The 18,068-nt window shown below is 45.5% G+C and overlaps 1 protein-coding gene across 3 annotated transcripts in view; it reads left to right on the top strand.

Annotated features, from left to right (window-relative positions):
• CACNA2D4 (calcium voltage-gated channel auxiliary subunit alpha2delta 4) overlaps positions 1–18,068 on the top strand; it is a 303,483-nt gene that overhangs the window by 12,279 nt on the left and 273,136 nt on the right. For all 3 annotated transcript variants that reach the window (XM_089671819.1, XM_089671818.1, XM_089671817.1), the window contains exon 2: positions 12,558–12,639. In XM_089671819.1, the coding sequence (XP_089527945.1) occupies positions 12,558–12,639 (82 nt within the window). The remainder of the gene's footprint in view (positions 1–12,557; positions 12,640–18,068) is intronic.

Here is an 18,068-nt window from a genome sequence, read left to right as displayed (position 1 = left end):
TGGTGATATTGGGGTTGATTTACTAAAACTGGAGCATACACAATCTGGTGCAGCTCTGCATAGAACCCAATCAGTTTCCAGGTTTTTTGGTCAAAGCTTAATTGAACAAGCTGAAGTTAGAAACTGATTGGTTACCATGCATATTTGCACCAGATTTTGCACTCTCAAGTTTTATTAAATCATCTCCACAGTGTCATCCAGTGTATTGAGGGAAAATGCAGACATGCAGCATTTTACCGCAGCTCACATCACACCAGTGCTGTAGTGTGAATGGGGCACAGAGAAAACAATTGATTTATGTGTCCTAGAGGTTACTTGTGTTTATCCAAAGTGGAAAATTGCAGGTCACCCAAATCAAAGACAGGCAGCAGGAGAGTTGTTAGCATACTACTAGGGACCCGTGTTGTGGATAGAAGAGTGGTGCAGAGAATTCACTTTTAACTTTAATACTCCAATTAAGTACTCAGTAAGCTCCTGTTTATACTTGTGGCCATCTTTGGTGCCCCTCTCAAAAAAACTATGACATTTAACAGGCAGCTCAGAAGTGATATATCACCTTCTCACCGCCTGCTTTAAACCTTGAGAGACCTTGAAAGACCATAATACTGCCCCTCAGCCACCTGTTTTACCGCACCCCGGCCACCCGTATAAACTCAGCAGCATTTTCAACATCAACTGGTCTTTCTCGAATTTTAAAATCTTGGGGCTTTTTACCACCCAAGCCAGAAGTGTTGAACATTGTGGTTTAGAAGTTTTTAGAATCAAGAAAACATTTTATGTTACAAAATTGTTAGTGCTCCTAGGCACACATTTACGACTAAAAGTTAATACAAAGATTTAAAGGGCTGGATCACACTAGCCAGCATGGTAAAAAAAAATAAAAAGGTAATGAATTGACTTACAGATGGGGGAATGCAGAGGAGATCTGTGAAAACATGATCCTAAAATCTGATCTTGGCTTTTCTGGAATGGAGACATTAGGCAACCTCCGTAGTGGGGCCTTCTTCCTACCCTTGGACTCCATAGCAGCTCTGTGGGCTGGTATAGCTATAGTTACGCCACTGCTTCATTGGAATCTTCTGGTCAATCATCCCCATTTTATCTGTTCCTGAAAGGACTTCCTAAATTACAGGGCAGATTAAAGTGTATCTATTTATATGTGCTTTGTATAGCATATGCTTACAAATGTATGTTTTATGGACAAAAGTTTGTGGACACCTATATGATCTTGTTGGACATCCCATTCCAAAACCATGGCCTTTAATATGGAGTTGCCCACCTTGGAGCTATATCATCCTCCACTCTTCTGGAAAGGCTTTCCACAACGGTTTGGAGTGTGTCTGTGGGCATTTGGACCCATTTGTGAGGTCAGCTACTGGTATTGGATGAGAAGAACTGGCTCACAATTGGCTTTCCAATTCCTCCCAAATGTGTTCAGTAGGGTTGAGGTCAGGGCTCTGTGCAGGCCACTTGAGTTCCTCCATGCCAAACTGGTTAAACCATGTCTTTATAGAGCTGGTTTTGTACACAGGGTTGCAGTCATGCTGGAATAGAAAAGAACCATCTCCAGACTGTTACCACAAGGTTGGAAGAGTACAGTTGTCTTTGTGTGCTGTAGTATTAACAATACTCTACGTTGTACACTCTTGACCTCAATCATTGGGAGCAGGGTCCACAAACTTTTGTCTATATACTTTACACAGGTTGAAAAAAGGCACATGTTCATTGAGTTGAGTCAAAAGACAAAACTGTATAAATGAAACTTGCGTCCTCAGAACCATATTTATAAACCTGAAGTTGATCCAGAAGATGGCAAACAACCCTTATAAAGCATAGACCAAATTGCTCCAACAGAGAGAAAAATCTTTCTTGACCCTCTAAGGCAATTGGATACTCCCTGTATTAACATTCTGCACAGTTAGTATAAATATTAGTAGGTGTTTATATTTTGTGCATTTTAAATAATACCCAGCAATCTAAGGGCTCATTTATGCAGGCGATTAGCTTCTCTGCCAGCAAGAATCTCAGTGAGAAACTCTGACTCCCATGTACACTTTGTATGCATGTGATTGAAGCCTCTGACTGGCCCTGGATGCAGACTATTTGGGGTGATTTACTAAAACCGGAGAGTGCAAATTCTGGTGCAGCTCTGCATAGAAACCAGTCAGCTTCCAGGTGTAAGTCTTCATACACACGGGGCGTTTTGATAACTCTGGTAAAGTTAGCTGTGTAAAGTCATGTTAAAAACGTGAGTTTTTCAGCTTTTTATAGCATTTTGCATTAGTGTTTAACGGCGTTTTCCCTCGTTTTCCAGCTTTTGCGGTTTTTATGGGTTTTTTTTTTACCAAAAAACCCATTTTTTTTGGTAAAAAAAAGTCCAAAAACGCCGCTTTGTGGCGTTTTACCGTGTTTTGCCACGTTTTTCAGTGTTAGAGCGTTTTTACAGCTAAAAAACTCTAAAAACCCACTAGTCCTGGGTTTTTTTTCTAGCCAGAAAACATTGATTACAGTCTGTGTGCATGAACACATAGGAACATGCTGGGGGGGTTTACTAGCTGTAGAAAAACCATCAAAAGCCCAAAACAGCAGCTGTAAAAACGTCAAGTGTGCATGAGGACTAATGCATGAGGAGGTCTCATGTATACAGGACGTTTTTGCAGCCACTTTTAGGGGCGGCCGGATTTTCCTTTTTTTTTTTTTTTTTTTTTTTTTTTTTTTTTTTTTTTACTGCTTTTAAACAGCCTTCCATGCTATCCTATGTGTCCATGCACACACACGGACTTTTAGAAGCTTTTAGTAGCAGTAGTGTTTATCCAGGGCTAGTGCGTCCAGGAGCAGCAGCGTTTTGGTATGTAAACATGTGTTAACACTAGGCGCATTTAGCGCTTGAGAGTTAATTCATTTCAAAGGCCAGAATAAATTATTATTCTGGCCAATAAAATGAATTAATGTCGAAGTGCACGACACTTGTAAACATTTGTAAAACCGTTAGACACTTTGACAAGTGATAGGTGTTTTTTTTTGCCAAAATGCTGCTACCAAGAGGAGGAGCGTTTTTAAAACATCCTGTGTGCATGAGGCCTTAGCTCTGGTTCACATATATGCAGCCGCGTGGGCTGCGTTTTGCGTGGGCACGAGAGCCCATTCATTTGAATGGACTCCCATGCCCTGTGACACGCAGGGAAGAAGTTCCTGCACTTCTTCTGAAAATGTAGCCTGCGCGGGAACCTCGGTTCCCAGTACGGTTGCATTTTCCAGTGCAGGCAGCTCACGGGTCCGCATTCCTATGTGCGAGTGGTGCAGCTGCACGGATTTTTGTGCGGATCCGCAGCGGCACCACCCGCACATATATGAACCTAGCCTTATTGTCAAAGCTTAATTGAACGAGCTAAAGAAGCTGATTGTCTACCATGCAGAACTGCGCCATATTTTGCACTCTCCAGTTTTAATTAAAAATATCCCTTTGTTACATAGTTACATAGTCTGGCTGAAAAAAAGACAAAAGTCCATCCAGTTCAACCATTAAAAAAAAAAAAGTTATAATCCTATACCCACAGTTGAACTAGAGGAAGGCAAAAAAACCCAGCAAAGCATGATCCAATTTGCTCCTGCTGGGAAAAAAATCCTTCCTGATCCCCCCGAGAGGCAATCAGATATTCCCTGGATCAACTTTGCCTATATAGGTTAGTATCCAGTTATATTCTGTGTATCTAAGAAACAATCCAGACCTTGAGGGAGTCTGTTCCACATTTTCATAGCTCTCACTGTGAAGAAACCTTTCTGTGTTTGGAGATTAAATCTCTTTTCCTCCAGACGTAAAGAGTGCCCCCTTGTCCTCTGTGATGACCTCAGGGTGAATAGCTCTACACCGAGTTCACTATATGAACCACTGATGTATTTATACATGGTGATCATATCCCCCCTTAATCTCCTCTTCTCAAGAGAGAATAAATTCAGTTCCTCTAATCTTTCCTCATAGCTGAGCTCCTCCATGCCTCTTATCAGTTTGGTTGCCCTTCTCTGTACTTTCTCCAGTTCCCCAATGTTCTTTTTGTGAATTGGTGCCCAAAATGGAACTGCATATTTCTGGTTAACTTGGAGCTTTATCCTTGGGTACATCTCTTGGGTCCACAGAGGACAGCCTTATTACACATATTATCCCCTTAATCTCCTGTGTGTCCAGGGCCAGCAGTTTTTGGCTACATGCAAACTGACCACAGCTAATCATCCAGTGTGCATGTGGCCATAGTAGTCCAGATGCGGTGTTCAGATCCATCTGAATGCAGCAGCCTATTTGATCATATGAATGAGCCCCTAATGGGTTGGCTAGAATCAGCCCTCGTGGAAGTCTTATTTTTTGTGGTCCTAAATGTATAGAAGCCTTTCCATATGCAGCTGCTTTCACGCTGATGTATTTTTGCTGCATTTTTACTGTGCTAAACGCAAAGATTTTGTTTTAGGCTTTTGCATGTACATTCTATATTTATATGTATAATAAAATGTATTACATTTTATGAACACCTATCGTCTTCCATGTTGAGCAAATAAAGTCCGGTCTTCTTTATGTGAAACTGGGGCACTCCATAAAAAACACAATCCCTTTAAATCTTATGGGACTCTTTACACCACTGAGCTGCAAGTGTGGTGTGTTTTCAGAAGTCCTGCATGCTGCATCTTTGGTGTGGTATTCAAAAACTCAGGTTCCCTTTTAAATAGAATATGTGTCAAAAATTGCATCAAAAATGTACCTGCTTTTCCTTTTTGGCGTGTTTTTTTAAGTGACTTGTCTAAATTTTGCATGCTGGGTAATAGGCACCCAGAAAATGCACCAGAAACACGGCAAAAACGCATGTGTTTAGGCATGTTTTAGATGTGTTCAGTCTCATCAAGCGTTTGGGCATTCATTCATTTAATTTAATGAGCCAGGATTTTCATTTATTCTGGCCATTGAAATAAATGCATGCTCAAGTGCTAACACGCTTAGCGTTTAGGTGCATTTTAATGTGTTTGCGCTCATTTCCAAGCATTTAGGTGGGGTGTTTTCTTTCTGCCCAAATGCTTCTCTCCTGAACGTGATTTTGGTACATTCAGATTTCTTCCCCTAAACACTCCTGCATCTAAATGCCTGTAAATGCCTATGTGTACATGGACATAGACTCACACAGAGGGGAATTTAGGGGAAGAAAAAAAAAACTTTCAATGCCTGTAAATCGGGAGTGTGACAGCTGCAGTGTACATGGAGCCTTACTCCACAGGGAACGTTTGTGTGTGTGTGTGTGTGGAGGGGGAGCTGGGGCCTACAAACTGTGGAAGTTCCCATTAAAGGAAAACTATTTTTCTTTCACATTTTATGACACCCCTTCCTCTCCCTTGCCCAAAAACTGTTTGCAAAGCTTCTTTACTGTGATAATCTAGTTGAGGGTAACCAGGTGCTCACAGTGACAAGGTTCTGAATTGGCTGCAACCTTTTCTTGCATAGTGCGTCATATGTATATGCATTCTTTTTAGAATTTGAAAATGTGTGGCTTCAGTAACTGCAAGGCCTCATGCCCACAGGACTGCTCCTAGGGGTGTCTGGCATTTTTTTCCCTGCCTCTAAACTCCCCTGCATGTTATCCTATGTGTCCATGCACACATAGGCTTTTAGCATTTAGAGGCAGGAAAAAAGCCCACTGTCAGTGCGTCCAGGAGCACCAGAGAGTTGGCAGAAAAGACGCTTGAGGCTGCTAAAAGCTATTAAACGTATATAAGTGCATCTAAATGCTAGATGCATTTTAGCACTTATTCATTTCAGTAGCCAGAATAAATGAAAATTCTGACCAATGAAACTCTACTGGTTTGAAAAAATGCAGCTTAGGTGAGTTTTTAACGCTGATTTTCTCCTGTCATGAGAAAGTGTTTTTTTAACCACTTGCCCTCCTGAGGATTTACCTAATGATGATGATGTCCTTTTTTTTCCCCATGAATTGAGCTTTCTTTTGGTGGTATTTGATCGCCTGTGTAGTTTTTATTTTTTTCAATATAAAAAAAGTCCGACAATTTTGAGAAAAAAAACAATATTTTTTACTTTTTGCTATTAAACATGTCCAGTAAAAAAACTGAAATCAAATTTCGTTATAAATTTAGGCCAAATGTATTCTGCGACCTGTCTTTGCTAAAAGAAAAAAAAACAATGCGTGAAAAATAAAATAACGCAGCACCGTAACGCAAAAAATGGCCTGGTCTGGAAGGGGGGTAAATACTCAGGAGGGCAAGTGGTTTAAGTGGTTCTAAAGGCTCAAGGTTTTTACCTTCATGCATTCTAGGCATGAAGGTAAAAAATCTGTGTGCAGCAGCCCCCCCAAATACTCACCTGAGCATCCCCTTGATCCAGCGATGTCCACAAGAGCCTTGGCTCTCCAGGGACTCTCAATCCTGATTGGCTGTTGCTGAGGCCATTACTGTCAGTCACAGCCAGTGAGCCAATCAAGAGAGGGAGGGGGAGGGACCGAGCCATGGCTCTGTGTGTGAATAGACACGCAAAGCTGTGGCTTCGGAGCGCACCTGCAAGCTGCTTGCTCTGGGGGGCACTCAGCAAGAGGGAGGGGCCAGGAGCGGCGGCAGGGACCTGAGAGGTGGAGGATCTGGGCTGCACTGTGCAAAACCACTGCACAGAGCAGAAAACTATAATTTTTTTTTTTGTTTTTTTAAGTAAGACTTTAATATCACTATCAAATCAACTTTAATATACTAATCATATCAAATGTATCTAAACCCCGAAAAGTCATGTAGTTCAGCTTTCCAGTCCTTAGCTGTATCAGTCGCATTACTTTTATTTATTTTTTTTCAGGCTTTCTCTTTTTTCTTTTCCTGCAAGTGACATACTTCCTGTCCTAGGGTGACCACACGCACCAACAGCACTGTATTACTGAATAAATTCAAAAGTGACTAAGACACTGCAATGTTCTGTAAACTGCAGTATATTCCATCTTTGTCCTTGGGTGTGGATCTCCTTGAACTTCTTGTGTTTCTTTAAGGTGTCTATGCCTGTTCTTTGCACTGTTTTTGTACTGGGGGGAAGCGGTGATGTCTTGTGTCTGGCAGGGTTAACAGTGATTACCGTTTCCTGATGCCATTACTACTGGTGTCTGGCAGCTACGGGGCAGAGGGTAATTTCATTCATTTTTTTCAAGTTCACAAAAAAAGCTAAATTTTTAATTGGTAATACATGCTTTGGCAGTAAAGCATTACAAAGAACAGAGGCGTAAAACGCTATAATCTGAGTCCCACTTCGTGTACCTTTTTAATATGTCCCCTCTACTCCTCCTTTTCATATTACTTTCTTGCGTTCCCAAAATCTCATTTCTTTACCCCTCTGCTGCACCCCAAAACGTATACATCTCACCCTCACTGCTACCATCTCCCTACTACTGCTCTTATCACCTCCTGCTGATACTTCACTCTGCTGCTGACCCAAACACCAGGACTGGAAGGCATGTGCACTCGTGTACATCCCGCTCCCATCTTACCTTCCTCACCCTTCTTCTTCTCCTAACCTCTGGGGATATCTCCCCAAATCCTGGTCCCTCACCACCTCACTCACCCACTAGGCACCCTCCTACTCCCAGGAACCGCCGCAACCCCCTCAACCTTATACCTGTCCCCCTTCTCCCCGCATCCACCCCTCCACTCTCAGTTGCACTCCTGAACGCCTGATCGGTTTGCAACAAGCTCACCGCCATCCATGACCTCTTTATCTCCCACTCCCTCAACCTCCTAGCGGTCACCGAAACCTGGATCCAAGCCACTGACTCCACCTCCCCTGCGGCATTCTCCTATGGAGGTCTCGTCTGGTCCTATTCACCCAGACCGAGCAGTCATAGAGGTGGTGGGGTCGGCATGCTCTTGTCACCGCTGACCACCTTCCAGGTCCTCCCAAACCCCCCCTCTCTATCCTTCTCCTCCTTTGAGGCCCACTGCATCCAACTCTTCTCCCCCACCCCTCTGAGGATTGCAGTAATCTATCGGCCTCCTGGACCCATATCCCGCTTCCTTGACGACTTTTCCGATCTGGCTACCCTTCTTCCTCTCCTCTGAGCTACCCACCATCATCCTTAGAGACTTCAATATCCCTATCAATGTCAACAACCCGGCTACATCCCAACTCCTCCACTTAACCTCTTCTTTTGCACTCACACAGTGAACACAGTCCTCCACCCACACGGGAACACCCTGGACCTCGTTTTTCTCCCATCTCTGCACCCTCCACAACCTCACAAACACCCCTTTCCCTCTCTCTGACCACAACCTCATTACGTTCTCCATCTCCCCATCCTCAAACACCTCCCCCCCAAACGTCAAACCATCACCAGCTGTAATCTCCGCAACCTAAACCCGGCCTCTCTCTACTCTGCAGCTGACCGTCTGTACGACAGTATCCTTCTACTGTCATGCCCTGACCTGGCCACTACTGTGTATAACAACACGCTATCAGCTGCCTTAGACTCCTTAGCACCCCTAACCTCACGTAGCATTAGACCCTGACCGCTTCAACCCTGGCAGAATGACCACACTAAAAATCTTAAACGCCGCAGTCGTGCGCTGGAACGATTATGGCGCAAAACCAAATCCCCTCGAGCGTTCTCCCTCTACAAATCCGCCTTCCTCACCTACTCCTCCTCCCTCCATGCCGCCAAACAAGCCTACTTCGTAACCCTCATCAACACCCTCTCCACCTGTCCTCGGCGGCTCTTTTCCACTTTCAACTCCCTACTCTCTCCCCCCCCCACCCCCATCCAGTACCTCACTCACCACCTACGAGATCGCCAATCCCTTCCAAAATAAGTTAGGCACAATCCATAAGGACATCGCCAATGCTCAACCTACCTCCCCACCTAGCCTCCCTCCCACTATAAACCCATCAACTCTCCCCTTCTCTGACCTCGCAACCGCCCTACCCCCCACCACACCTAACATCCCACACACTATAACCTCCCCAACACTCCGCTCCTTCAGCCTTGCTACCACTGAGGAGGTCACTAAGGTCTTCTCAGAAGCCCGCCTCACCACTTGCCCCCTTGACCCTGTCCCCACACAACTCCTCCGGTCACCCTCCTCCTCCATTCTACGCTCCCTCACCGACATCTTTAATCTCTCCCTCTCTACTGGCGCATTCCCCTCCCCCCTAAAGCACGCGTACATCACCCCCATACTCAGAAAACCCTCCCTGGACCCCACCAACCTGAACAACCTTAGACCCATCTCCCTGCTGCCATTTACTTCCAAGCTCCTTGAGCGCTTAGTCTACAATTGCCTAAGCGCTCATCTCACTGACAACAACCTCCTCGATCCACTACAGTCTGGCTTCCATCCCCTACACTCCACCAAAATCACTAATGACCTGCTAACCGCCAAAGCTAATGGCCACTACTCAGTCCTCTTACTCCTCGACCTTTCCGCTCCTTCGACACAGTTGACCACCCCCTCCTCCTTAATAAACTACAATCCCTCAGCATCAGAGACTCCGCGCTCTCCTCCTACCTATCCCAACGCTCCTTCAGCATTACCTATAATGCTACCACCTCCCCCTCTCTCCCCCTCTCTGTTGGGGTCCCCCAAGGCTCTGTCCTCGGGCCCCTTCTCTTCTCCATCTACACCTCCTTCCTCGGCAAACTGATACACTCCCACGGCTTCAACTATCACCTCTACGTCGATGACACGCAAATTTACCTCTCCACCCCTCGTCTCACCCCTTCAGTCTCTGCCCATATCACCCACCTACTGAACGACATATCAGACTGGATGTCGCTCCATTTCCTCAAATTGAACCTTTCCAAAACCGAGCTCCTGATTTTCCCCCGAGCCCGCACCCCCCCCCCTCCATCATGACCAACATTGCCACCATCAGTCCCACCCCGCAAGCCAAAGTCCTAGGTATCACTGTAGACTCAAACCTGTCCGTCCAATCGTTGGCAAACTCATGCAGGCTCCACCTCCGCAACATCTCCAAAATACGTACGTTCCTAACCCCAGACACTACTAAACAACTCGTTCACTCCCTTATTATCTCATGTCTGGACTACTGCAACTCCCTTCTCACCGGCCTACCTCATCACAGACTATCCCCGCTTCAGTCTATCCTGAACTCAGCGGCCAGACTCATCCACCTTACCAACCGCTCCGCTTTTGCCACCCCCCTCTGTCATTCCCTCCACTGGCTCCCGATTGCCCAACGCATTAAATTAAAACTAACACAGACATACAAAGCCATTCATAACGCTGCCCCAAACTACCTCACTGACCTGATACCCAAATACCACCCAACTCGTACTCTTCGCTCCTCACAAGACCTCCTACTTCTAGCTCCCTGGTCTCTTCCTCCCATGCCCAACTGTAGGACTTCTCCAGGACTTCCCCCATCCTCTGGAACTCACTACCCAAATCCATCAGACTGTCACCTACCCTCCTCACCTTTAGGCGCACCCTGAAAACCCATCTCTTCAGGGAAGCCTACCCCGCCCTCACCTAACAGCCGATCTCCTCCACTCCTCCTACCACTCCATCCCCCACAGCCACTTCCTCCTGTACCACTATCCCCTCCCTCCTAGATTGTAAGCTCGAAAGAGCAGGGCCCTTGACCCCCTCGTGTTTTGTTTTGTTACTGTATTGTCTCATGTTCTGTCCCCCGCTATAATGTACAGCACTGAGCAAACCTTTTAGCACTATATAAATACTGTATATTAATAATAATAAACACAGCAGCCAATCAGTTAAAGTAGAACTGTGGCCTCCCATTTAAAAAAAAAATCTGTTTTACAGTACTAAATTGTAGGGGCATTTAACCCCCTGCAAGGTCTCACAAATACCTTATTATCCTGTCAGCGAAGTCCACCTAATGCAGGTTCCTGATGGGGTGACAACAATGCTGCACTGCTCCTGAGTTCAGAGCAGAGTTGCCACCCTTGTGTAGGCTGTGTCTGCTTGTACTACAGTGGGAGGAGATGATGTTACAGTGGGTGTGTCTATCAGCATGGCCACCAAGCCCTCCCCACTGTGAACTTTCTAAGGACTGTGTATAGTAACTGAAGTAGGACTCATCTATGCATGCTTTGCCCTCTGAAGGCGGGGTGTTCTGTCACCTCCTCACTGCCTGTTTTCACCCCTAATAACCCACACCACAACCACATGCATTGCACACAGTTGTGTAGTAGTTGTGCCACAGCTCTGTTCAGTTGAACTGGTTGCGTTCTGTGGGCGGTACTGCCTGCGGAACGTGACAGTTGGTGATAACTGACCACAGCTTACAAAGCCATCCACAACACTGCCCCTAGTTACATCACCAACCTCATCCACAGATATTGCCCAAATCACCCACTCCACTCCACAAGATATCTTCCTCTCTAGCTCCCTCATCACCTCCTCCCACGCTCACCTCCAGGACTTCTCCAGAGCCTCTCCCATCCTCTGGAACTCCCTACCACAGTATGTTTGGTCAGACCCCACTCTGTCTGCCTTTAGTTGATCTTTGAAAACTCACTTATTCAGGGAAGCCTACCCCACCTCCACCTAAGAACTGTATTTGAATCACCTGCACCAGATCATCCCCGTAGCTATCACCTTTTGTGCCACCTCCCCTTTCCTTTAGATTGTAAGCTCCATGAGCAGGGCCCTCCTATTCCTTCTGTACTGAAATGTATTGTAATTTTTACTGTCTCCCTTATATTGTAAAGCGCTGCGCAAACTGTTGGTGCTATATAAATCCTGTATAATAATAATAATACATTCCTCCACAGTGCAAAGCATTGCAGATGTGGCATGTGTACACCCCTGTCCACTGCCTTTGCAGCATGGTATTACCCCCCCACATCAGGCAGTCATACACAAGACAAGCCTTTAGTTGTACTTTACTGCCCATCTTGCAAATCAAGTTATTCTGATCAATTGTTTTTCTCACACATGTTTATTTAGGACACGGGTGGGCAGCATCAGCTTTATGGCTGCCCTCAAAGGGCCGGTTGTATTTGTAAGACTAGATGTCCAGAGCACCCCACATCAGATATCAAGAGCCCCCCTACCATCAGAAGTCAGGAGCCCCTACCCCCACCTTCCCTTACATCACAGCTCACCCACCTTACCTTATGCTGCTGGGATGAAGTTGGGGGTGGAGGGGAAAAGCAGAACGTGCAGGGTCTGGAAGAGGACCAGAGGAGGGCTGGAGTCAGCTGCTGAATGCTGAGACCAGGGGAGGCGGAGACGAGGAGGTACTGTGGCTGCACACAGAGGTGCGGGATCTGTAGGAGGAGTTCTGTCCTCCTCTCTCAAATCAACTGCTGAAAATGGGGGGGCAAAGATGAGCCTCTCCTCGGCTGCATGGAGAAGTGCAGGATCTGGTTGTGGTGGTTTGTCCTCCTCTCTGTTGATGACTGCTGAGACTTGGTGGGGGTGGACACAAGGAGGTGCTGCAGGAGAGGTGTGAAATGACCTGCTGGGCCGGATTTGGCTCACAGACCTTGTGTTTGACACATGTGATTAGGACATACATACACACACTCACCCCCTTTTCTTCCCTTCTCTTGTAGGGTGAAGTTCTGGGCAGATACCTTGGGCAGCGAGGTGTACTCCATCATCACCAAATACTCTGGCTCCCTCCTGCTACAAAAGGTACTCGCATGTCATTTCCTAACAATATTACCAATGTAACAGGCTGTTCCAGACAATGTGTAATAAAGGTCAAAGCCAGGTTTAGTCCCCATTCACCTCTAGCTACAACGCAGTTTTACCGCATTTTGAAATACACAATTTTTGTTGTGTTTTTGGAAAGTGCAGTTTTGAGTGTGACAAAATGAACTTTTTTATGCACTTGGGGTGTCAATAATAATAAGGGCACCAAAATGCCCGCTGCACATTTTTCCACGGTTATACCGTGTTTCAGAATTGTGGGAAGAATCTACCGGCGATTCCAAGATGCCCAGATGTGAACGGGGCCTATATCGGTTCAATTGGTTAACTCATCTGTTTTTTCAGATTAAGTACAGCTTGCTAAGTAATCTGTCAGTGTAACACTTGCAGTTATTAAAGAATATGTAAACCCAACATGTAATTTTTCTGATATGTGCCTGCTGTACCATGTGCTTGTATGAAAAAGTATCCTGTTCTCTTTGTATTGTTTCTTTTGTGTGAAATCTCTAGTGTTCCTATCAGTCCCTCTGCTTTCCTAATAAAAACTGACCACACTAGGCATGAGAGTGCAGCATGGCCAGTTTTCTAGTTGTGCTGGGAACTCAGTGTGTTCGCCTTCAATCATCAGACTTGTCCTGACATCCCTCTTTGCAAAGCCTTTCACTGGGAAGACCAGTGTACTACTGTTTCTCCTCCCCCAGCTCTCTGAGTTCCTTATGCCGCTGAGAACAGAGGGTATGCAATCACCTATAAAATGGGAAAAAATTGTTTTTTATAATTTTTTTTTATATCTATACACAAATGTTTTACCTTTCATTTTCATTTTAAACGGTTGGTTGTTTTACAAGGATAGAATTTACATATACTTTAACTACCTCTCATAGAGATCACAGTAATCCCCCTGACAATGCCTCTATATATTTTTTCCTCCAGAAGGGCAACCCCATGTTTGTTCAGGCATCCTCCAGGGTCAGCATCTTCTTCCTGGAATGAGATAGCAAGTCAAAGATGAACAGTCATGTAAATCCGTGTGTCCGTGCAGTTTCTCGTACAGATCAGCCTCTACTACAGCTTCTCACCTTGTGACTTGCTACAATGTTAAAGTGTTGTTGTCTGATGACTGAGAGAGAAGAGACTGAATCTGGGCCCATTCACACCAGCCTGGTCTGCTCTTAAACTCTTGGGATATTGATCTGATCAGTTAAGTAGCAGAGGGGGTTGTTAATCAGTTTCAGCTGCTTTGGTGTTAATGAAATTAACAACAGGTGCACTAGATGGGCAACAATGTGACGACCCCCAAAACAGGAATGGTTTTACACGTGGAGGCCACTGACATTTTTTTCCTTACTCATCTTTTCTGTCTTTTTTTCACTAGTTTTGCATTTGGCTAGGTTTATTGTCACTACTGGTAGCATGAGGCGATACTTGGACCCTACAGAGGTTGCACAGGCAGTCCAACTCCTCCAGGATGGCACATCAATACGTAACATTGCCAGGTTTGCTGAGTCTCCCAGCACGGTCTCAAGAGCATGGAGGAGATTCCAGGAGACAGGCAGTTACTCTAGGAGAGCTGGACAGGGCTGTAGAAGGTCCTTAATTCATCAGCAGGACCGGTATCTGCTCCTTTGTGCAAGGAGGAACAGGATGAGGACTTGCAGAGCCCTACAAAATGACCTCCAGCAGGCCACTGGTGTGAATGTCTCTTACCAAACAATCAGAAACAGACTTCATGAGGGTGGCCTGAAGGCCTGACGTCCTCTAGTGGGCCCTGTGCTCACTGCCCACACGATAGAGCTTGATTGGCCTTTACCATTGAACACCAGAATTGGCAGGTCCGCCACTGTTGCCCTGTGTTTTTCACAGATGAGAGCAGGTTCACCCTGAGCACATGTGAAAGGGTGTGGAGAAGCCATGGAGAACATGCTGCCTGTAATATGGTTCAGCATGACCATTTTGGTGGTGGGTCACTGATGGTCTGGGGAGGCATATCTATGGAGGGACGCACAGACCTCTACAGGCTAGACAATGGCACCCTGACTGCCATTAGGTATCGGGATGAAATCCTTGGACCCACTGTCAGACCCTATGCTGGTGCAGTGGATCCTGGGTACCTCCTGGTGCACAGCAATGCCTGGCCTCATATGGCGAGAGTATGCAGACAGTTCCTGGAGAATGAAGGAATTGATACCATTGAATGGCCCCCACACTCACCTGACCTAAATCCAATAGAACACCTCTGGGATATCATGTTTTGGTCCATCCAACACCACCAGGTTGCACCTCCAGGAGCTCAGTGGTGCCCTGGTCCAGATCTGGGAGGAAATACCCCAGGACACTTTGGGGTTTATTTACTAAAGCTGGAGAGTCCAAAATCAGACTCCCTTCTGCATAGAAACCAATCAGCTTCCAGGTTTCATTGCCAAAGCTTCATTGAACAAGCTGAGGTTAGAAGCTGATTGGTTTCTATGCAGAAGGGAGTCTGATTTTGGACTCTCCAGCTTTAGTAAATAAACCCCCATACGTCATCTCATTAGGAGCATGCCCTGACATTGTCAAGCATGCTTACAAGCACATTGGGGGCCATACAAACTACTACCATTTTGAGTTGTTGCAATGAAATTTCAGCACAATGGACTCGCTTGCTGCATAATTTTTTCACTTTGATTTTCGGTGTGTCTTTGAATTCAGTCCTCTGTAGGTTGATGATTTTCACTTCCAATTCTGGGGCATCCTTACGTTCCTAACACATTACCCAGTCCATATCACTATAGATATCCAGCATGATATTTCCCCCCATTGAGATCTGATGTGTTTTTCAAAGCGTTCCTTTAATTTTTTTGAGTAGTGTAGTTATGCTGAGCTTCATACCTCCAAAATATCATGACCGCACAATCTGCGTATTTGTGTGCAACCCTCAAATGTTCACCCTTGTTTGCAGGTTACAGGTTCTCCTTGTAATCAGCTGTGTATTTAGTTTCTTTGCCTTACTGGTCGCTCTGATCCCACTTCAGAGACCAGCTGTGTACTGGATCCACACGGAGTTTGTGCTGCAGATTCATGGGTCTGAACTGGTCACATGTCACGGTATTAAGCGGGTCATATGACCTCTACGAGGACAGCTAGCCAGGAAGGATTAAGACAAGTGCTGGGATTAGTCTGACAGACACGTGCCGGGTACAAGCAAGTAACTGACACATAAGAAGAATAAGAGGACCTGTCATCAAAAAGGCCAAAACGGCATGTGGGATATATCAGTCTTATTTTCCTTATGATGAGTATATTTAGCATTGTAATTAAATGGAGTATGTGTGTGCGTATGTGTGTGTGTATATATATATATATATATATATATATATATATATATTTATTTTTTTTCATTTATAAAAAATCTTGCTGCTACAGCCACCTAAAATCCATCTTTATATTATCTCCAGCATGGCATATATCAGACTGAGGGTGGGAGGTCCTCCAAGCTCTTTAGAATCTCACTATGTTGCCAGCATAACATGTTTCAGACACTGAGCACTGGAAGGAGGGTGTATATGACGTTTTCAGGAAGGGGGAGCACAGACAGGACCTGTTTGATGGCCAGTAAGCATGCAAGTGATACACAATGTTGCAAAACTGAATGGAAGGCAGTCAGCAAATACTCAAACTGATTCCTTCTGCACATTCTATGAGATAAAAATAGTGGTTGTAAACCCTTACATATACCCACTGAAGTGACTAGCCTCAGGTGATACACAGAAATGGAGCAAATCCTTCTACATAAGTTGTACCTGTTTATCTAAAGCACTCTGTCCTCTACAGGTTCCTAAGGCATACGTTTTACAAAGCATTCCTCAACTCTAGAAGGCAGGGATCTGACATCACACACTGCGCATAGTCCATAGAGCAGGGAGCTGAGTGTAATCTAAGACCTGAGTGAAGGGAAAGGACACTACTCCCTCTACACAGTCTTATAGGGAAATATGCAGAGCTAAGGCTTACAATCACCTGCTGTGCACTGGTGGAGGGGGGGCTGTCTCCCAGGTTTCTTTGGTGTCTGCATAACCTGTGTAGCGCTACCCTCGTTAGGGCCTCTGTGATGTGGGTATCCCTAAGCTTCTCACCGCACAGCCAGGCAACAGGTATTTTTCACAGAGATTTGCATCCAAGAGACAGTAACCAGTCCAGCTTGGTTTTGTTGTTTTCTTAGGGGACTTCAACTTGGATAAGGAAATAGGGATTATGGGATGCCTAAATTTGGCTTGAAACAATGGAAGGGGGACACTTCCCTCCGATGTACAAAGCAGATCCTGGACTGTTCTTTTCCTTAAAGCCGTCAGTCATTGTGGATCAGTAGCGGCTGCCCTTTACGGGCGAGGAACTAGTAGCCCCTCAAAAAAAATCACTTTACTTCTTGTAGCTACGTGCAGAGGCATCTTCCCTCCCCCTTACGGAGCTGATCCCAGCTCCACAGCCGGCAACCACTACCAGCCCTCCTGGCTTCTCAGAAAATCTCCCGGGACAAGGATAAAGGATTAAGCTTGCTGCTTTCTTTAGAAAGCTTGCTATGTTTGGCAGTCTTCCTCTCTGTAAATCCCAAAGTGTGCTGCTGTACTCACACTGTCCCCTTGCTCCCTACTGCTTCAGGCCTTGATCCCATCCATGCGTCACCGCAGAATGTATCCTCCTGGGCCAGCTTGAGCCCAGGATAGAGGCCAGCCCCCCCCCCCCTCCCCCAGACCTCGGGGACCCCCCCTGTAGACATCGTCAGTCTCCTCAGTACTCCACCTTTCACCTGTCAACCTGACTTCCCCATATTTATAGGCCAGTCCACCACTCTTCCAGGGCCTCCAAACCTAGAACTATTCTGTCCCCCCATGAATATGCAGATTGAGCCTCCACCCCTTCCTTCTGGTTCTGTAGTCCCCCTGAGCCAGGAGGAGGCAACAGAGCCACGACCTCAATCACATGACTCACACAACTACCATGAGTCTTCCACAATGATTTTGCCTATAATACTCTACACTATTCTAGCAGCACACTAGAGGGTGCTACACCTGTCAGAAGTGACTTATGTAGATAGCAAAGGGAAGAGAGAGAGGATAGAAACCACACTAGGTGCTTTAGATTAAGGCTAGTACACACTATAAAAGTATATGCTTTGTTCATTTTTCATTTCTGAGGTTTACAACCACTTTAACTGTACTAAACCAATCCTCTGCTAATCTAATATGAAACAATAACATATCAGTTGGAGCTTGGTTTGATTACTCCATTCATAGTCCAGTGGTGGCAGAGATACAAAATAAAATAGCTCAGCTCTACTTACTCATAATCATGAATAAATCTGCATAACTGAAATATTCAGCAGAGAAGATTCCTCTCTATGGCAATCCATTCGGCTGCTTTAAGTTTAGCCAAGG

The sequence above is a fragment of the Staurois parvus genome, unplaced genomic scaffold (genome assembly GCF_062004578.1).
Source record: "Staurois parvus isolate SC_StPar_1 unplaced genomic scaffold, SC_StPar_1.0 ptg000114l, whole genome shotgun sequence".
Classification (NCBI taxonomy): Eukaryota; Metazoa; Chordata; class Amphibia; order Anura; family Ranidae; genus Staurois; species Staurois parvus.
This window is presented reverse-complemented; position numbering and strand designations above follow the sequence as displayed.